At 43.5% G+C, this 22,295-nt stretch overlaps 2 protein-coding genes across 11 annotated transcripts in view; one reads left to right on the forward strand and one right to left on the reverse strand.

Moving 5' to 3' along the window:
- The window catches only part of ENPP6 (ectonucleotide pyrophosphatase/phosphodiesterase 6), a 29,941-nt gene extending 27,767 nt beyond the window's left edge, over positions 1-2,174 (forward strand). Inside the window, exon 8 of the mRNA XM_054295534.1 lies at positions 400-2,174. Coding sequence (XP_054151509.1) covers positions 400-623 — 224 coding nt within the window. The 3' untranslated portion in view covers positions 624-2,174. The remainder of the gene's footprint in view (positions 1-399) is intronic.
- A 13,104-nt stretch (positions 2,175-15,278) lies between these two features.
- Positions 15,279-22,295, reverse strand: part of STOX2 (storkhead box 2) — a 142,674-nt gene continuing 135,657 nt past the window's right edge. For all 10 annotated transcript variants that reach the window (XM_054291601.1, XM_054291623.1, XM_054291644.1 and 7 more), the window contains one exon: positions 15,279-20,972. In XM_054291601.1, coding sequence (XP_054147576.1) covers positions 20,777-20,972 — 196 coding nt within the window. In that variant the 3' untranslated portion in view covers positions 15,279-20,776. The remainder of the gene's footprint in view (positions 20,973-22,295) is intronic.

Consider the following 22,295-nt stretch of genomic DNA (forward strand, 5'->3'; position numbering starts at 1 on the left):
GATGGGCAGACACATAACTCCTGGTTTCTACTTCATCAGGCCCTTTAAACAGGACAGAGCACCAGGCAGAGCACCAGGCTAATTGTATTGCACCAGTGAAAGCAGAATGTGCAATACAATTATGTCAGGCTATTACGTCTATCAAGCACATCCAGTAAAGTAACTCCTGTACTTAAAGCTTCAGAGCTTTCTTTAGTTTTTATAATAAAATTGGCCCAGAAGTAATAATAATGAATAAAATTGTTTAAATTAATGTTTTTGCTGAGCTGTGCTCCAAATTGTATAGCATGCCACATCCCAGCCTGGTGGGTAAGTCTCAGGAAAGGCAAAGGAGCCCTTGCCTCACAGCACCCCACGTTCCAGGGTTGCCTGATGCCAACTCCTCTCTTTTGCCTGCAGATTTCCGATCCAACTACCGAGCGCCTCCCATCCGATCTGTGGATGTTTACAACATCATGTGCAGCCTGGCAGGAGTACAGCCACTGCCCAACAATGGCTCCTGGTCCAGGGTGGAGTGCATGCTCCGAAACACAGCCCCCTTGGCACCGCTCCCCCCGCGCAGCAGCTGTGCCCTGGCACTAGCTCTGCTCTCCCTGTTCTCCAGGCACATCTCCTTACTGTGATCCCTGAACAATGTCACTCAGTGTCACCAGCAACTCCATCCTTCTCTGTTTGTTTTTTTAAAGTTCTTCATTTGAATAATAGCTTCATTAATAGAGGGCTGTCCCCCACTCCTCCATTGTGCTCCACCAGGCATGAATCTGACCCATCCTGCATTTACAATGGTTTTAACATGAAGCCGGGTTTTGTGCTGCTCCAAACACAGCCAGGGACAATGGTGTCACTCACCTAGATTTACAGCACTGCCAGTGAGGGCACAGTCCCGGCTGGGTGTCCACAAAGTTTTCTGGTGGGTGCACATGGGGATCTCTGAGCATCAAACACATCTCACCCAAGCATCTTTCACTGAGGAGCTCACTCTGGTTGGGCATACTGAGAAGTTCAGGAGTGGAGACAACCTCTCTGTGTGTAGCTGGGATCATCCTGGTTCACCCCTTCATCTCCAGCTCCAGCAGCAGCAGAGTCCCATCTTCTCCTTACAGCACCAGCCAAGCCCTGTCTATACAGACACAGTCTTTAAAGAGCCAAGAGCTTTGCTGAGGGACCATAATGCTGAGAGAGGTGGGTCAGCAGGAGAGCATCCTGCTTCTCTCAGCCTTTGCTTCTTTATTTTCACCAACACAAGTCCTGGCTCTGCCCATTTCCAGGGCCAGGCTTTCCTCACAGACCACAGCAGAGGGAAAGGCTGGGAAAGAAGAAAGTGACAGAAATCCTCCACTTCAAAGCCAGTGGGAAAATGAATAGACATCTGGACACACAAGGGTCAGGAGAACATAGGATGAGGAAGGCTGGCATTTAACAGCCTCTCTGCTTTTCCTGGTGAAGATAATATCATCTGATCATGTTCTATACCCAATTGCATGTCTGAAGTTTTTTCAACATTTACTGCTCTTCTATCAGCTTTTGCTCTCTACACCTCTGCCTGGTGATCAGCACATTTCCCTTTATTCTGCAGCAGGGAGAGAGGTCTACACTGATAGATCTCCCACCCTCCCAGCTAATCCAGGTGATTTTTTCCACCATGGGCCATCAAGCACAAGCAAAGTTGTAACAGCGAAGTTAAATTAAACAGCAGGAGAAGATAGAGTTGTTGCCAGAGGTGCCTTTGGGAGTGCACAGCGCTTTATCTGATATACCTCTGAACCAGGAGCTTTCAGCAACAACTGCCTTTGGAAGGACTGAGGTCCCTCCCCATGTAAAACAAACCCCTAGGACTCACAACTCTTCTGGATCCAGGGACAAGCACGATCCCAGTATGTGTGCTACAGTGCATTTAAGGGTGAATGATTACACTGGGGGGGGAGAAAAAACAAACACCAAATTAAACTTGACAAAAGACTTCTGTAATAGCTGTAAAGATTTATGTAATGTGTTATTAAAGCTCAAGTGAACCATCAAATCAGTTGGGAGAAAAATGGAAAAAATCAGGCTTTGTTATTAGACTGTTGAGTATAAAAGGCAATTTAGTGCTTTCGAAGCATTTGCAGTAGCTGTAAAACAAGCACCTATTGTTCAGAGTTCCCTGTTGCTCTTTAATGGATCAGGCTCAATGAAATCACTGGAGCACATTTTTAAAGAAAAAAAAAAGAAAAACGAAAAAAAGAAAAAATTAAGTCAGCATACAAGATAACTAAATTACCAAGTTTTGTCTGAAAATCATCAGGTTAAGACACCATCAGTGCCTGCTAACCCCTCCACAATGTGCCATTTTAAGTCTTACCAGAGAGCAGAAGCCAAGGTCTTCTTACAGAAGAAATGTTTCTAAAGCTATAAGGGTACATTCAGCTCCTCAGTTATACAAACAGAAACTGAAAATAACAAATTGGATCCCTTGAGTTGTTCCATGGATGGGCCATGACACATGAAACCAACACTGATCCTTGTGAGTACTTTGTGTAACTCATTTTTGTCAGGGTCCACATGCAAATACTGAAGGGTAAATCCAATTGCAATATGATTTGTTTGACCTTAATGCAAGCATTGTGTGTATGGTAAAAGATACTTGGTCTGTAAAAGCAAAATTTGATGGCAGATCTTCAAGAAGCTCGCTAGCTTCAGGAGAACTACAGCTCATTATTTTTTAGAAATTGCATCTTTCTTCCTCAGAAATGTCATACCTCTGAATCAATTCACGTTCTCATTCAAAAATCAAGTGTCTTAACTCTCGCCTATTTTTCTGTATACTATGCAATGGAGGTGGGTGTATTTTAAAACCTATTTCTGAATGATGTTTTTATACAATGATTGTGAATGAGTGAATAATTCTAAAAATGGTGTTAGAAAAAGCACTTCTTTGTAAATACTGTAAGATTTTTGAAGAAAAAAATAGCCCAAAACCTTCCCTTCAACACTTTGCCTTTCTTGTCTAATTGCTGCATCAAAGTGTGATAAACAGTGTTTGAAGCTTGTGCTGATTAATTATCAGAAAGACGAATGATAACATTGTTTAGAAATGGCAAAGTTGTCAGCATGTAAATTAAGGACATTAAATGCATCACATGAGATGATGTAGCTCGTATATGCAGTCCTTTTTTCCAGATGTATTTCATTATTTAACCTTTTGAACATCCATTGAGGAACACATCATTCCCACTAGGCAATGGACATGACAAGACATTTTGCATTTCTAAGAAGAGAGGTGAGCCCTGGATGCTCTCTCACTTCTCCAAGCCTCCTGTGTCACCATCACATCAGCTGCTTGCACAGAAATTAAGACCATTGTCCCTGGTATGAGGGTGCATTAGGCTCAGGCTGTCCAGAGCCCCCCTTTCCCGGTGGGAGAAGGTGCAAATGTCAACAAGAGCTCAAAAACCAACCCTAGAGGCCTCAAGAACAAGGGGGCCCTACTCCACCCTAAGCTCCACAAACCAACAATGTCCATGGAAGAGACTAATTTAACAGAAACAAGTCTCCAAGCCTACTCAGTAGAATTTATCTCCTTTTCCTTGTATTGACTGACCACAGAGCAGGGAGGGGATGATGGAGGAGGACCAGTGCAGGTATGCCAACAAGTCCTTTCATTCCCAGCAGGATTCTCTCTGAACCAGGAGCACTGCCAAGGTCTGCCAGAGATGCTCCCCTCATGTTCCATGAACATGGATCCTCAGGAAAGGGAGGTGCTGAGGGATGACCTGCACAGGAATAAGTCTGTCAGCTCCCCATAACAGTGCCAAAAATGGCATTTTCACAGCTTAATAAGATGAGTCCTTTTTACCAATGACCTTGGTGGCCATGCAAGTGGCATGGCTGGCTAAGGCTCAGCGGGTGAGCCCTCCAGCATCCCTCTGGATGCAGCCTGCATTGCCTGCACAGACTGCAGCACCATGGAGACACTTTCCATTGGCCCAGACACCAGCCTGCACCCTTCACAAGTACAGAGACTTTGCAAATAAGGGGTGAATGAGAGGGTTTTGCAGTGCTGGTCATCTTCCTTGTCTCCAAACTAATACATCACATCACAAAATCACACAGTATTCTGACTTGGAAGGAACCCGCAAGGATCATCAAGTCCAACTCCTGGCCCTTCACAGGACCATCCCCAAGAATCACACCCTGTGTCCAAGAGTATTGTCCAAATGCTTCCTGAACTTTGTCAGGCTTGGTGCTGAGGCATCTGTCAGATGTTAGCCCATACACCCCAGGGGAGGTGCAGACCAAACGAGCTCTGCCCACTGGGAAGTGAGAGGCATTGGAAAAGTGTAACATTTCCTCACCTTCTTTTCCCTGTAGGGCTGTAGCAGAGAGGGCAGGTAGCAGCAAATCCAACTGGAATTTTTTAAGAAAACATGGCCTAATGAGGAGGAAGGTGTGAAACCCTGCATTTTAGCATAAGAAGTATTTAACAGCTGTTTTAAAAGACAACTGTCACATACACAGAAAAACAATTTTTGTGTAAGTATCGAAACAAATCTAAGTTAAGACAAGGTTCAAAAATAAGAACATTTCAGAATTACAGTTGACTAAATACAGTAATTCTCAAGCTTCATAGAGATGGACTGCATGGATTATATGGACTGTATGGATTATTCCGGCATTCCAAATACATGGAAATCGATATGGACTTTAGAACCAGTATGAGTTGTCCCAAAGCCGTATCAATTACACCAGTTCAGCCCTGCCAGCCCAGTTCCATCAGGAAACCACTGTGAGCAGCCTACCCTGCCCTGCCCTGTCCTGCCGCACCCAGCCAGGTGTCTGTCTGTCCGACATGCGGAACGCCTTGTGCAGCCGCAGCACCGAGGCTGCCGCGGATCTGCTGCCCTCCGCTGGACCGGCTCCAGGAGCTCCACGTCTCTCACGTACCGCGGAGCCCAGAACGGGACACACATTTCCCCGCACGCCGCCTGTCCCCCTCTCCTGCCCATTTCCCGCCCGCCAGGCGGGGCCGAGGCCGCGGCCCTGAGGGAGGGAGGGCGGGCGGGAGGAGCCGCGGAGCCCGGCCCGGCCGCGCCCCCTGGCGGCCCTGCCGCAAACCGCGCCGTGGGACCGGCGTGATCCGGGCCTTGGTGAGGGGCGGAGGGACGGGCACTCTCCTTCCCTCTGCGTCTCTCCCCGCAGCTTTTCCTCCTTCTCCCTTTTAACTCTCCCGGTACCCTTTGCGCTAGGGCCCATTCCTCCTCACCCAAACGTGCTGCCTCCATGTAGCACTCTGAGCTATCTTCCCACCTGCTCCTGCTTCCCCGAGAGATGAGTGGGCAGAACAAGACCTTCGTGTGTACATGGCCCTAAGTGATCCAAGAGAGGAACCAGCTGGATGTAATCCCTACTCTCAGGACTTGGGCTGCGTCTCAAGCTGCCTTTGTTGTCATTGTAGTCTGATCCCACTGGTGGGGAACAAAGCACATAAAAGCACGAGGGGAGGGGAGCAGGGGGAGTGACCCACCTGTTGCTCTGCTGCTTGTGTCCGCTGGAAGCTTGGCTCGAACGCAGAATCCTTGGGTCAGATGTCCCAGCAGTGCCACACTGCGAACTCTGAGCTTTTGTCAGCACAGGGGAACTCCGACTAGAACAGACACAGGTAGCAAAGAAATGGAAGAATGGGCTGAGGTGGGGGAAATTCAGTGCCCACTTTCCACACCAGCACAGATCAGGGCTTAGCTGAGCTCCAGGTAGTTGATTTTGATCCTCCCTTGGTCACAGCAAATGAGGCATTTTAGTATCAGGATTGTATCTGTCTTCAGGAGCAAGGGACACCAGTGCAGGCATAGAGGATGTTCCTCCATCCCTCACCAAGGGGTTGCAGGGAGCCAGCCAGCCCCAGAATGTCGGCATTCTCTGCTGGGAACACGACCAACCAAATTTTTGTGGCTGCCAGAGTGGGCATTGACAGCTCTTGAGCAGCCCTCTGTTTTTCCCAAGAAATTAATAATACACTAAAACATTACTCATCACTTACACACATTGTTCAACGAATATTAATTAAGCCACAAAATTGGCTGGGGACTGTCATTTCTTCCTTGCCAGACAGAAAAAGGGAGGCTGAGGTGGCATCAGCTGTTGCAAAGTCTTTGGAGTGCAGGTCAGGCTTGCAGGGGATCATCCACAATCCCCACTGAACACTCACTCATCCTGCTGCTCTCACTGGGCTGCCTCCAGGCAAAGGCTCCACGTAAATCTACATAATCTCTGCCATGTGTCCATTAGAGGCAGTTTTAACCTTTCTTCAGCAGTCCCAGGTGCTGCCCATCCTACAACACTGAAACAAGCAGTGCATTGGCATTCACTGTACCCCCTGTTCAGGTTAACTTTAGCCCTGCGAGGACAGGGCCATCCCAAGGGACTCAGCAGGAGCCTGCTTCTGATTTCCGAGAGGTGCCTCACACCCTCTACGTGATCCCTGGGCAGAAGGAGGCTCTGACAAATTAAAGATTAATTTTTTTGGAAGGGTTTATTTGCCTCCCAATGTATCCATCCATCCATCCATCCATCCATCCATCCATCCACCTGTAAATTGCACTCTCCCTTGATACTTCTTCCATGCACTCCATACTGGCGGAGGTTTGGCATGCAAGACTTTGTGCCCTTGCTTTCCATAGTAGGCATCAATGTGGTTCTCATCTTACAGCTCATTCATTGTCCATGAGAATGTGAGGGCTGAAAGAGGGGTAATCCTGCTGACCCCATCTCAACTGAGTAAATTCTGTAAGAGACAGGGATAGCAGCCCTTGCCTATCCATGGAGGGATTCTCCAAGAACAGCTATAACAAGGAAATAATTTTGGTCTTAAAAACTAAGATTTTGTAGTAGTCTTCAAATAGCAGCTGTGAAAGAAGACCAAAAAAAAAAAGCTGAATGTTTTTTTACAGTAGAATTCAAGCAGTTTATGAGCTGGATTATACAAGCTGCTTGCTTACACTGCTGCAGAGGCTGGGTGAAACATCCTGAAACATCCCCTCTTGCCTTAATCTCAAGTGATTCCTTACAAGAACACTTCTGACAAAGAAAAATAACTATTTTTCCCCCTCTAAACAGAATAAAATTGTGAGGGCACTGAGCTTTCTTTGTGTTTCATACAACTTCTTTTGTCAAGAACAAATGGGATGAACAAACCCAGGTCCTACAGAGAAGAAGATATTTAATATCCATAATGTGGGGAGCTTTCCAGCAGAAAAAAACTCAGCAGAAATAGCTGAGTGCAGCCTGTAAAGGCCTAGCAATTAATCACGCACTTGAAGAAATACAACACGCTCATAGAGGCTGAATTTTAAATGCTTGCTGCTCCAGTTTGGACAGTGACAAATTAAGGCCCCCACAAAAGCAGGTGTGGCTCTTGAAAAAGCCCTCTGAGGGCAATTAAAAATGGGAAACCAGCTGGTAACTGTGCAGATGTGACAGCTAGGGCAGCTCAGGAAATTAATACAAAGGAAGAGGATGGAGGAATAAATGGTGTAGGAGCTGAGGCAATAGGAACAGGACCCGCTCTTCCCAGGGGGTTGCTCCATGGCAGGTGAAGTGCCTTATCATGTGGGATGCTCAAAGGGTGACAGCCACATATCCCCATTGCCTGAAGAGCTGCCAGAGACAGGCTTCAAACGAACCCCTCACTGAAGGACCCCAAAAACCAGAGGAGTTCCTGCTTTGTGTGTCACAGAGTTTCCCCTGGTGTCCAGGGGACAGCGGCATTCAAGGATGTCTGATGCAGATGGCCTGGGCACATCTGAAATTGTCTGTGGTACCCTGTGATGGAAAGGGCGATGGATGAGGTCAAGGGTGGATTTTCCCAAATCAGCTTCAATGAGCTCCAATCCAACAGGTAGTATCCAGCCAAGTTTCACATACAGTGCTTCATTGTTCTGGTCAGTTAATTGTCTCCAGTGTTCACTGTTCTGAATCAGTCAAGAAAATGGTAGTTTGTCCCATTGAAAATACAGCAAATAATTCAGACACGTGACAGATTATAAGGACATTCCATCAGGATGTCCACTGAGGAAATGTGAGCAAAATTATAAACAGTGCCATGCAAACAAACTGTGTATCAGTACAAGCCAGAGCTCCTCATCTCATTTGGAAAATGATGTCCCCATGATTTTCATCACAATTGCTCAGGGCTGTTCCTCACACGTCTACTCCTACTCTGCCTTTCTCCACACATCCAGTGTGTGTGAGGCATCACTGGACAGAATTTACCTTCTACCAAAGTGCAGGCTGGGGGACTGGTCCCATCAGTCTGTTCTTCTAAAGTAGTTTGTTGATAAAAATCTCTTTCCTGTTGTGAATTCTATGGACTATTTCTCAGAAAAAGCTGTCAGCACAGATCATTATACATTACTTTTTTGGTTGTTTTTTTTTTCTCTCCTTGTCCATAGGAAACATGTATTCCTGTTAAAGTTAAGCTTTGGCATCCTTCTAGGATGCTGAGCTAACAGCATTTTATTTGAGACTGCTGATAAAGGGCAGAGTAGACAGGTCCTTACCAGTCTCAACTGGTAATAAATAAAAAGATCTCTCTAGTGAAGAGCTGCTCGGCCACCTGCTTGGCTCTGTGAAGATGAGTATTCTCTTCTCTCTTGAAAAAAAAAAAATCTTGTTCTGTTGGACCTATTTCCAGCACAGTGTTGACAGTGTGAAGCATAGGAAACTTTCTGTGTTCCCCTTCAACACTTGCTGCTTGTCACCAGTGTGCATCATGACAGTCCTCACAGTGCCATCCTAACCAGAATGCCAAATAATAAGGCAGGAGGGCAGATTCACTGTGAGAAAGTACCATCCACCTCAGTACCTGGGCACAGGAAGTCATTGCAGCACAGAAACCCTCTCTGGCCTAGCAGCTTTCATATCGTAAACACACCCTAAGACTGAATAAATTTTATAACAAGCTCAGCATCCAGGGTCTCAGCCAGGGACAAGGGCCCCAGCTGGCCAGGAAAAAACCCAGCATCAAAAAGCAGGAATTTTTTGCCAAAAATCCTGCAAGGGTGGGAGAAAGGCTGCAACCAGAGAGAGCCATGAAGACAGCCTGAGGCTGTACTGAGCACACCACCAGCAGCCACAGGGTGGAGATGATCTCTGCCAGCACTTTTCCTCTCTTTGAAGGGATGGTAATGGGCTAATTTGGAACTGGCAATGGGTAAACAAAGAGAAGATATAAGATGAATCTTATAGAATTATCTAAACCTGTTCTGCATCCCCCTTCCACTTCCCCTGACAATCACAGATAGAAATGGAGAAGCTTTCAAGTGATGTTTAAAAAGTTTCATGTACCAGCATGGCAAACAGAGCCAACAAAACAACTTCCCAGCCTCCAAGAAGGGACAAGAGGAGAAGAAATTGTTTGGTGCTCATCCCTTTTCCTCCTGTAATCTGTGGTGACTGGTGACTGCAGCCACGTGCGAACATCTGGGATGCACCACAGACCTGCTGGAGAGAGAAGTTGGTTTTTTTGGACACAAAATAAGTTTGGAGACACTTTGCAGGCCTTGCAAAGGAATGAACAGCAAGCTATTGCATGTATGATAAGAATGGGGAAAAAAAGGGAGAAGATTTTATTCTAAGACAAATGTGGGTGCCTTGAGGGTGACCAAAACTTTCAGGAGCAGAAACCTCCTGCACACATGAGAAGGGGGAGGCTGATAGGTTGAGACAAGCAATTATGACTTGTGTTTTAGAGCCTTGCCTGAGCAGAGGGGAATACCTCACCAGGTTTGTAAGATGTGCCGAGTTCCTACCTACTGGGTGAGGAGTGGCAAGTTGTTCTTCAGGCCAGGAGTAAACCAGGAGTGAGGAGGGCCACTGCACTTGAGCAGCAGAGAGGAGGAGTCTGCATGGCAGGACTGCCAGATGGCTCCTACCAGGATCTCTCTCCATCCCTTCCCACAGGGCTTTTCCAGGACCCCACTCTGCCTACAAACAGGGCACCTCCAGGAAAGCCAATCTCTGCTGCCCTCAGTGGCTGCACCATCTCCTGGCCCCAGCTGGGCATCACTCAGGGACACCAATGCTTACAGTACCACCACAGACATGTCAGAACATTCCAGTATCAGTTCCTATTTATTTTAAGTCTGTATAAACCATGAAGGCAGTCACATGTAGTTCCCCACCTCAGCTGGCTTTTGGGAGTTCAGGATCCTCCAGCCTCCCAATAATGCAAAGAATTTTTTCATCTGTCTTGAACTGACATTCCTTCTCCAGCTGCTGGTCCTAACTGTGAATCCCCTGCTACTGAAGTACATCCTCACATTCCTCTGTCCTCAAGTTTTCCTCTTTATTTGGTGAACTCTCTCAGGATTTTAAGCCCTGATATTCCAATTCCTTCATCTTCCTTATGGAGAACAGTATCCACCCTCCTTCTCTTCCCCTTGAGTTGCAAGGATCCCAATTTGGAAGAAATCTGGGCAGAAGCTGGTTCCTTCTGCCTGCTGACCCGTCTGTTCATGGAGACCCATGCCAGAGTTGCACCCCTGACTGCATTATCCATGGCACAAGGCAGCAGTCAGGAGACACAGAATTCACATAGTACATGCCAATATAGTCTAGAGATTATACTATTATTTTTATTTTTACCAAGAAAGAAAGACAAAAAAAAGGGGGAAAAAAAAGAGGCTGGCAGGTGAGACTAACTCCTAATCTAGTGTCAAAAAAGGCAGCTTCCTCTTCTACAACATCCCAAGCAATTAATTTTTAGAAAGACAAACAGTTCTGAAACTGCAATGGTCTAAATATATTAAGGCAATAGTCTTTCATTAGTTTCTGGATCAAAAAAGGTCCACCCATCTCCCAGCAAGTGTTTTAAATGCAGTGAAGGAGCTTTTCAAAGCTGTTTGTCATTCTGTAAAGCTTTCGCTTTCCAGGATTTTTTTTCCTTACTTCTGTGTGCAAAAATGAGTGGGTTTCTCCCTTTTTTTTTTTTTTTCTGTGATTTGGTGAAACTTGTTTGCTCCCAACAGCAAAGCATGAGAGGTAATTGTCTCTTGATATTGTGTTATAGATAACAATAAAACCATAAGGGCAAAGGGGTCTAACTTTAAGGAGGAGCAATAAATATATTGCCTGCCTTAGGTCTGAGGACTCCTGAGTTTCTTCATCATGAATTAATAATAAATCTCCAGGGTCCACTGGCACCTACTTACAAATAAAGCACTCTGGTTACAAGATAGAATAATTTTCTTTGTAAGTAAGAAGTAATTAGGGAAAAGATGGGACACTAGTCCCATCTAGACTAGATGGGACACAGTCCATGATGCTGGGAGGGCTCTGGGGAGCTGCCAGCTGCCAGGCACAGGAGCCATGGGACAGCAGAACAATAGAGCTGAGGAGTTTTTTAGGTTTCCCTTTCTACTTCATGGGCTGGAGGTGTCTTCCTCACCCACCAGGCAAGGCAAGTGGAGAAGGCTCCAGCTGGGGTCCCTCTGTGGACTTGGCACCTCTGTTCCTCAGGCTGGTCACCAGGGTGGCCTTGTGCACTTGCATCATGATGGACAAAATAGTTCCTGCCCCTCTCCTCCTGCCTGCCCTGACACTTGTGCCACAGACTTCATCTGACCTCTGCCTCAACACAGAGTGCCCTGGGAATTTTCAGCACTCCTTTAGAAGAAAAGGAAAAAAACACACTGCTTTGTCCAGGTTAAAAAAGAAGAGGGGAAAAAACCCACGTGGTTACTGTTTTAGTGAGCTGTGCCAGGGTCATGTTTTAGGTGAGTTTTACAGCTGGACCAGTTACAAGTGTCTTAAAGTCACCATCAGCTTGTGTCACAAAGAAGCACATTAAACTGCAGCAGCTGGATGTACAATAGGGCTGCTCTGAACGCTTCACCTTGGGCCCAAGCCAGAGGCTTGCACTAAACTGGACAGAGAAGAGCCTCTCCCTCAGCATTAATTAATTTTAATTAATGAGGGGGGTGAGTGGCAGCAAGGGGCTGGGGCCCCACAGCCCTTCAGGGAGGAAGCTGAGACTGGGGATTTGGTTCAAGGCTACTGAGCAAGGAACAGCGGTGCAGAGGGAAGGGGGAGACCTCACTGTGGAGGCAGGGACATCTACCATCTGCCATAACCAGCAAGTCAAATGTCCCTCTCTCCTGTCCTTGTCCCTGTCACTGCCCATAAGCCTAAGGCACGCCTACCCCAAAGGTTTGCACTTCTGAGTCCGTAAGTCTGTAGCCCTGACGGCCGCTGGCAGTCACTGCACAGTGGTACACGCTCAGTGTGTGCATGGTGGAGACCCAGGTACATGGGTCATGGGTGGGGTTTGCATTCAAACCCTTCCAGTGCACAAGCTGCCCTGTTAAGTTAATTACTTAGGTCCTCCTTTTCCAAAACCCAGCTGACAGGACCCAAAAAGGCTGTAGTGCTGTGGCTCTGCTCCTGATGTGCATCCTCTGGTACAGAAGTTTCATCAGCAAGTGGTGCAGCCCATCTGTGCTGAGACTGCAACTGGAGCCACAGCACAGAGTCACAGAGTGTGTGGGCACCCAGGACAGCCCTTGCTGGAGCACAGCCCTGCTGCATCTCAAGTGCTAGTGCTGGTGTACCTTCTGGCTCTGCATGAGGAAAGCCCATATCTACAGGAGAGGCCCTGGCTCTTGCTTGTCCTCTCACTACTGGTACACTACTGAAAACACTGGGAGCTGCTATTTTGCAGCTTCCTGCCAGAGTGACCCTCTTTGGTATTTAAAAAGCAACTGGCCTAATTTTACCAGCAACAAGCACAGGGACAAGAAGAAAGAGATTGAGAGAACTCAAAACAAAAGGCTTCAGGTTTCCCTAAGCAAGCAAGCAACCAAAAGATACAACTATTTCAGTGTATGCACAGCCATGTTGGTAAATTTATTTACTGTCTTTGCTTACTTTCACATAGCTGGCAGAACAGGGTTAGGTTTTATGTGCTTATTAGAATGAGAGAGAAGAAAAAAGATGTTAAGTAAAAGTACTTGGGATTTCCCGTTCCTTGTCCTCATTCATCACTTCTGTGACAGCTGGGCTAAAATTACTTTGCTAAACATGAGGACCCATGGGCATGAAAGGAAGTTGCTTATAAATGCAAGCTCAGCCATCTCCACACAAAACAACAGGCAATTATCAAAGCACCAGCATCACTGACTGCTCAAAACCCTTTTCTCTTTAAGTACCAGCTACAGTGAACAGGACTCAGAGCCATGGGCTCCTTCCCTGCAGTTTAGGACAGGCTAGTAAGTTGAGGCCATTTTCTTCATATCCATTCTGCAAAGCACAGCTGAATAGATTGCTTTTTTAAGCATTTACCTGAGGCCTTGCTTGATGCCCTAAGGAAGACAGATGTGACCTGGTGTTCCAGTATAGTTAGGGGTTTTGTGTCTTCTCTTTCAGCCCTCAAATCACAGAGACACAGAGATGCTGGACAGAATAGCACATAGTCTCTAAAAAAAACCCAGAAGCAGCAGATAAAAGGAGGAAGAGAACAGAAAGGATTAAAATATGGGGGTATATTTACATTCCTAAACATTTTTAAAATTATAAACTGCAACAGCATGGCCTGAAGGAAAGTGGTGACAGGAGCACTGCACCTATCCTGAAGCAGCTGACCACCTTTTCTTCTCTAAGGTCTTTCTGAGGAGCAGGGAAAATGAAAAAGGGAAAGTAATGGAGAAGTGGAAGATTAGGCTTTAAGATTAGAATGAGGTTTTGAGAGGGTAGGATGAGAAATGAGCCAGAAGAACTCTCCAGTCAAGTAATATGTAGGGAAATAAAACCCCAACCTGAAGGAAAGTAAATGTCAAAAAGAAGCAGAAGATGAGGGGATTCAACAGAAGAAGGATATTATAGAAAGTAAGTTATAAGGAAAACAACAAACTAAAGAAACAGTTGAGAGGCTAATGGAGACAAAATATGGAGAGAAGATCTTTGAAAAAGTTATCTTACAGAGGAAAGATATCTGTAGATACTGAGGGATGTAAATCTACTCAGTGCTCTCAGCAGAAAGGTGTGACCTAAGAGCAAGAGAGTACTTCTTCAGCCAAGCAGTGGCCCTAGACATTTTCAGTATGTTACAGACCATGTTTGACAAAAAAGATGTCACTTGATCAAGATCTTCAGTTTACCTGTCAGCAGATTAACTATAAAGAGAATTCAAGCCAGGTTTGCAAGCAAGTTTTAAAGTGCATGGTGTGGTAACTTTGGACAACAGTCGTTTCTTTCTAATTACTGATTAGGCTAACTTAGCACCTAAAATAAAAGCACACCATAAGGAGAGAAAATAAAACAAAGTGCTCTGTGAGGGGAAATAGTGCTTGCAAACTTCTCCAATAATACTGAAAAGGCCTTGAAAGTTTGAGTCTACCAAAACCCAAAATTGACTTTGCCTGTGCAAAGCACTAGTGCTGGCATAAAGCCCTAACCAAACCCTGTCTGGTTTTGGGATTTTTTTGCCCCTGTAATTCAAAATGCACAATTTCATGAATATGAATTACAGTGGAAGCAGATGGATGAAGGGGAATGAGCTAAGACTAGGAACAGTGTGGTATTAGTATGTGCCATTAGCAGGTGACAAGCCAAGGTGCTTAAGACAGCACCAATTTTCAAGAGATGCTGCTCTGTTTTTTATCTTATAAATGTTGTAAATTCTCATAGCTGACCTTGGCAAACAGCAGTTCTCATGACACAGCTCTGGCAAATCTCCTGGACCCTAAACTTCCTCCAAACTTTCTTCCAGGTGGTGGCAGAAGGTTGGAAAATGGTACTTGCATGTTACATTGTCCACTTGGGCCTTTCCAAATAGCAGCTATCAGTTTTCTTGAAGAATGTTAAAAAAACTCCTTCCTAGAACCCTCTCTCTTGGATGCACCAGGTCCTCCTTTGGCTCACGAGGATGGAGAGGAGAGGAAATGAGGAACCTGACAGCTGTTGCCCTTGGCATCAGGAGGTCCTAATGCACTTCTCATTTCTTGGAGCTTGGGTGCATCTCAGCTGGACACTCACATTCAGTGGAGATCACACTCTCCCTGCAGCTGTCAAATTCACATCCAGTCCAAGCCAGAAAAAAGGTTATTTTCTCTCTTGCACTCTTAATGGCCCAAAGAGCTTTTATAAAGTACAGGGGAACACAGCGAGTTGTTACAGTGTTTGTTTATCTGAGATTTCTGTTTGCTGTGCAAGGTTTCCTAAGTGAGGGAGAGAAACAGCATGTTAAATGGAAATATAAGTATACTCTCTAAAAATCACCGATGAGTGCAAAGAATCCACTTAGAACATATAACCAAATGTTATTTAATATCTTAAAAAGTAACACAATCCAAAATGGATATTTCACACAACACTACATAAACAACATGAACACAATATTACCATATGGAGGGACTTTCAAATATAGACTTACAAAAATCCCTGTCCTTTTTTTCCTTTAAATTATTATACTAAGCATGACAAGTAATCATCATTTACAATATGGTACACTGACACAATAAAAACCATGTTACAAATGTGCTGTTATAAATCAGTAACGTTAGGGAAGACATTTCATGAACTGCAATTATTTCATATGAAATACTATACAATATAAACAGAACATCCATCTTGGATGACCTTTACAGCAACCAGAGACCAAGTAATTTTTTAATTTTTTTTTTCAGTGCAAACACATTTATACAAGGCAGTCTTGGCTGCAAAACTCCCTTCTAACATACAGTAAGTCCCACTTGCATTTATTAACTCATTTAAACCTAATGCAACAGCCACATTCAGTCACTCACAGAAAATTACCTGCAGAATTATGATCCCTTTAAACTTAAAATCTCCTCCACACATAAAAGTAACATCTGTGCCAATTACTCCAAGGGCCCTTTCATACATCTGGGTGGGTATCCTTTGGGTGGCTCTAACCGAGGGCAGTGCACCATGTGGAGAATCACCCTCGCAAGGCGGGGCACGCTGGCGGCTGGCCCGGATCCCGGCCGAGTGGCTGTGCATTCCAGCAGGGATTCAGCCCAGGCTGCCCTGCCAAAGCCAGGTGCATTCCAGCAGGGATTCAGCCCAGGCTGCCCTGCCAAAGCCAGGTGCATGGCCCTCTGCTCAGTCTCTGCCTTTAGTGTCTCGGGGCGGGGGGAGGAACACGGAAACCCTCAGCTCAGAACTGAGCTTCAATGGAGTTAACGACCCATTCCCATCTCTCAGATCCTCAGAGATCAGGGGAGTTATGCCAGATTCACTCTCGCATAACTGGAACCAATGTTTAGAGCGCCACTATAAAAGACATGTGATAGTCCCGTTTTCTTCTAGCACCAGCTTGGCTTTTGGTGGGTCCGCTGCATGCGTCGCATGCAGTAATGATGTACTTTACTTATGCTGGGGGGAACATTTTAGATATATAGCCTTTTTTTTTAAGAATTTTGTAAAAAATAGAACTTTTCTCTCTAATACTGTACAGTTTTCTTCAGAAGAGCAAAGAGAATTGTAAACTGTGGGTATGACACCAGATTAGGAGTGCTATTTGCTTTCTCAGCACAACAATTTGAACAAGTGTTTGGGAAAAGCACTGGAAAATGTATCTGAAAAACAAATTTTTAATTAACATGACTGTTTCTAAAACCACTGCTGCCAGTACTCATATGACTGCAAAATTGTTTTTGGAACTGCTAATCCAAGAGTGTCTACAGGGCTGTGAAGTAGTTTCTTGCTTAAACAAACTGAATGCGTCAAAAGAATAATTTCAGAATATAAACATTAAACACTTTGGTTAACTTACTTCAGTAACTTTAAAAAAGCAACTGGTTAATAAATTAGTCTGCAGACTCTTAGCCTTTGCTATTTCCAATGGGCCGACAAAAAGTAGGGTCAGTGAACTCTGCCTACCTCACAGGCAAGTGCTTCGAGACCCTCAGGCAAAAAGGTGTGATTTAAGTGCAAAGTATTATCTGTGTTCATGATGGCCTCTGAATACTGGTTTGCTTGTTCTCTTTCCTAACAATGACTACTGCTGGCAAGCACTTCGGCCACGGTTTTCATTAAAATATTTGTTTTCCAATACATTTTTATTTTTAAAGTTGAGTTAATGTTGTTTCACATATAACAGTCATTTTACAGTGGTGCTGGGAGTCAAATGGCTAATGATTTCTTCTAAATTTTAACTGAAATACTTAAAATGGCAAAATTAGCTCAACTGATGATTGTTTATTAATCTGCATCAGGATAATGGTACTAGGTTTGCTGAAAGGTGTTTATAAATCGGGATTTGTATACAATGTGATCTGCTTAGGTTCAACTGCCACTTTCTTCCTTTGGTTTTTGGAAAAATCTTTCTTTCTTCCCTCTTGAAAGGTGGCTTGTTGCAGCTGGCTACTTTTCAAAAGCCAGCTTAATTTCTCTTGGAAACTTGCCCATGTTCTTTGAACAATAGGCACATACCTCGAGTAGGGACCCTAATACTGCTCCCAGCAACGTCAGTGAAAGGCTGTTGGTAATTTCTATAGGAGCAAATGTTTTAGATGCACACAATCTAGAGACCAGAGTGCACATCATTAAAGGAAGAGTTGTTTTAACACCCTTGCCAGTTCAGAGAAACCATGACGTACTAATGTTGACAAAGATGGAGGCAGAACAGGGCCCCAAGTATCTGAAGGCTGCCAAGAAAATACCCAGAGTGTCTTCTGTTAAACCCCAAACTGTCAATCATATTTCACAGACTGTAGATGTTTCTAATTTGCTAAATTACAAATACATTTTCAAGTTCTACCAGGCAGAAATTTTAGCAGTAACTGGGGGAGAGGATGGAAGGTTTCAGCCTCCCTTTCACTTTTATCCCAATTATGCAGCCTTGTCAAAGTCTTAATTGACTCATCTGAAAGCCATCTTTTTAACATTGTAGAAGGAAATTGTGGCAATGGAAACATGATGACTTCATATGCAAGCTTTAACACACAAGAGAACGCCATGACCTAATGCTTCAAAGTTTCTAATCTTGCTTTGTACAATACACTTTTCATGTTGCTGCATTTCATCAAATTCATGGAGGTAGTTATATGTGTAAAAAAAATTACCATAAAAGTAACATGTTGTATTATAATAATACATATTAAGTGTGCAAAATGCCGACAGATTTGTGTTGACCCTTTACAGTTGAACACAACACAGATTCAACCTAATCTAACTCTGTAAACCTTTAAATTGATACATTAGAATGATAGATAAGCAACCACATAATACAAGGCTATGATTTCATCAAAGGATTAGGGTGACATAAAGCACTCAAGCTCCACTCTCGTGGTTTTGTTACCAGAACCTCAAGATGGAATTTTCTTATTTTCCATTGTTGATTTTAAAAGGAAAAAAGAAAATCAAGATTAGAACGTTTCTATTTGAAACTTCTGTTTACATTCCATATTCCAAGAGTCACATTAATATTGGTACAATGCCATGTCAACATTAATATGACATTTATGTTGTCTGCTGGTCTCTGGGAACTTCAGGAAATAACATACTATACAGTTTATAGGTATGTACTATCACATTTTGTTGGAATTATGTCTTCTGTACAACCAGCTGCCTGCACAAATTCTGATTAGCTTATGACAAACAATTATTTCTCCAAAGGTGACACCTGTTTCTGCTCTTCACATTTTAATACTGCCATTAGTACTTCAGATGATCACTGTAAATTTTTTTACCATTTCAACATTTCTATTTACTGAATTGATACATACTACTGATGTCAGAGCTCATTTCAGAAACAAAATCACAGTCAGCCACTGCATAGTATATGACAATTTCCCACAAGAACTCTGACTCTACAGTTCGCATGGAATAAGTACGGCTGGAGTTACATATCGAATAAGAAGATGCATCATGCAAAGCATTATATGGTAATTAGAGCACATCTTGGAAGGTATGATAAGGCAGAAGGCTAAAGGCCAAGTGACTTTGATAACCAACCAAAAGCACAATAATTTCCTTTGTGTGCACTGAAAGGTCTTATTGCTCCTATGAAATGGAAATTATACACTGAAATCAATGAAAACAGACCTGTGCATTGGCTGTGTATTCTTGACAGAACTGATTGTGTCCAGAGTTAGAAAGCTGTTTCATAAGCAAATGATCAATATCCCATGGTGTAACATAAGGCTGAATTGTCAGTAAAGACTTCCGATCACAATAGAGAACATAAGTGAAGCTCAAATGACTTTGTATACAGAGTAATAAATGTCACCAGAACCTGATGAAAATACTGGGTTTTCATATGTACAGTTGGGTTTCATACCTATGTACTACAAGAGCTAGACAGGGTAAATGTCCCTTTTCTATGGAACAATTTGGGCTGTTGCACATTTTAGTATCTTTGTTATTATTCCACCAATTCGTCTGTTCTGATAAAAAAAGTCAGTTTGTTGCACTACCAGGTTGCATGAGCAGAATGTGACCCTATACCTAAAATTACTCTTGGAGTTTAACTATCTGTAGAGTTTACTCTGCAGTAATTAGCATAGTACTAATTACATTGGAGTAACAGTTTAGGGAGAGCAATTGGGATGTACCGTGCCTGCAGGACTCAGATTTCTACTGCAAACCAAGTGGACATATTGAATTTCTAGAAACCAGACATGTCCATAAAATGGTAAATTGCAAATAACATCCACTGAATAAAAAGGCCAGAAGTTTATAATTCTCTAAATTTTGTTCTCTGATAATCATTACACTGTATGCTATTTTTAATAGCCTAATTTAGGCACTCTATTTAATAAGCTACATAAAATAGATTTATGTCCTTCCACTAGAAAGAAATCAATTCTTCAGGCCATACTTGTCATTTATATCATAAAGGATATTTTTGTCCCAAGAAATTAGTTATCCTGATTTCTATATTAATGGCAAGTTGCAATACCAGAAGTGACACAAGAATTAGATTATCTTTTTAAAATAAGTGAATTATACTGAAGACATTTAATATATTTCGTGTCACTCCACATGGTGGCTCCATGACAGTTACATCTTTCCCTTCCCTCCCCACTCCCCCCACTCTGCAAAGGCCCACCTCCTCACGGGTGACTATGGAAGGTCAAGTAGCAGGTCTCATTAAGTAAACATCTCTCGTATTTTTGAAACAAAAGGAGGAGCTGCCTCCCTTCCCACCCTCCATACCTAGAAAAAAAGCAAATCAAAACAAACCCCAAACCTCCTTTTACTCGCTTAACTAGGTATTTGTAAAATTGTGTCACAAAAATGCACAGTGAAAATGACTGATTAGTATTAATAATTCACATATAGAGCTGAGGTCATGACTTGTCATGTTTGGCATTGTTTTTCCTCATGGTGATCCTGGCTGGTTACTTTCAGCAGTGGCTCAGTTTTCGAAGAAAAAAATGATGAACTCTGCGGCAGAGTTTAGCCTCTGACCAGGGGCATCACACATCTGTGGCATTTTTTAAATGAAGTTGGCAACTGCATGGACATTGAAAATGCAGATTACACTTACAGTGTCTAGACTTTCATATATGTGCTCAGTTACAATTAAGTGAAGCAAAAAGTGTACATATTATCCCTACTGCTATTCTGTTGCTACAGAGCCGCAAATGTGAAAAGCAATACCTTGAAATAAAGACTTCTTTGTTGCCCCTAGTCTACGTAGCAGCACAGTTTAAGTGAACACCAAAACTGTGGTTGAGATGCTTGCTTTATTTTTCCCCAAAGATGTAAACATCAGTCCCAGTGTGGTAAACTTTGCTGTATAGGATGAGACAGACGATCTGAGGCAGGCTGACTATCAGACACTAGTGACAGAAGCTTGCAGGCAGTTACCAGGTTTCTGCAGTTTCTCAGCCTCGCTCGTGGGCGGGTCTGCAGTGGCTCGGAAGCTGAACGTGGGGCCTGCGCCGCCGTGTGCAGGGCTCAGAGCGGGGTTCTGGCGTCTGTTGCTTTCGACAATACTTGAAGTGTTGGATGCCAGGCTCTCACGAGTACTGGAATGGAAAAGAAATATATATACACACTCATATATGACATGCCTATATACCTATGGACCAGACAGGAAAGGAGAACAGTGTTTTATAATGGGTTTCCTGTGTTTGTATGTAATGTCACGTCAATGAAATCTCTCATTTTGATAGTACACATATGTTACTCCCAAAATGTGTCCCAGAGGTGCTCAGCAATCATCATACAGGTATAGCACTAAGCACAGCTCAAACTGTCACACAGACTATAAGCTGAACCAGTATCAAGCATCTGGATTTTTCACTCAAGGAAATAGCTTCCATCTTGCACTTGGAATTTACTAGTTTTCTTTCCTAGCTTCTTTCCTAGATGCAGTTTTGCACAAAGTAGCTTCATCAAATAGATTCTGTGACTAGGCAGAGTTAGGACAGCAATCATATAACACAGTATCTTCTGTTGTCTCCTCTTCTACCTATGTTTTTGTACACAAAATATTACATAAAAGTTTTACCTTACATTAAACCCAATGCTTCTAAACCCAACACTGTAATTTTGCTTTGCAGCTGAGATCATCACAACTTAACAAGACAATGAGAAATCTTAACTGCCAGTCTGTGACCTTGCCTTGGACAACAACTACTGCTGCAATTTCATTCACAAACTGGATAATGTTCCTTCAGTTCTAACATATAATTTAACCACAAGAGTGACAGAACACTTAACACTTTTGAAGATTAGGCCTTTTAATGATACGTCTAATTATGAATGCAGAGAAGCTTGTATTTTAGTCTACAGCTTTTACAAAGCTCAGCCATGACATGCTAAGGGTACTTTTATCAGTACTACTGCTTCTGTTGTCTTTACACTAATAAATAATTTTTGCTCTCTAAATAATGTGTGCCTGTTCAGGAACAGATTTGCTTTCAAACATCCATGTGGCCCCCTGGTCATGTATCCTTCACTGTACCCCTACTTCTTTGTAAAATGACATCACCACTTGCTATGGAGATGTTCACAGAATAGATTTAGAGGACTGAATGCACTTACTAAACAAGCACTAGAAACGAGGATACTAATGACAAAAGTTTCATAGTCAGTTTAAAGTCAACCTAAATTTACCTGCTACTGAAAGGGGTAGTAGCTCTTGCCTGCCTTGTGTGGACCTGACCCTGCCACATGTTTCTGCTGCTTTCCTGACTAAGCCTTGCAGGCAGCCAGACAAATCAGGGGCCACTCTCAGTTAAATACTAGCCCTAAGAAAAAACAAAAAATTAGTCCTAGCATCAAGGGAAGAGTAGGAATGCACAGCTTTAAATGGCAGGGGAGTGCATGGCATAAGAGAAGGAAAA

The sequence above is a fragment of the Melozone crissalis genome, unplaced genomic scaffold (genome assembly GCF_028551555.1).
Source record: "Melozone crissalis strain CALT ecotype California unplaced genomic scaffold, PUWL_Pcris_2 ptg000006l_1, whole genome shotgun sequence".
Lineage (NCBI taxonomy): Eukaryota > Metazoa > Chordata > Aves > Passeriformes > Passerellidae > Melozone > Melozone crissalis.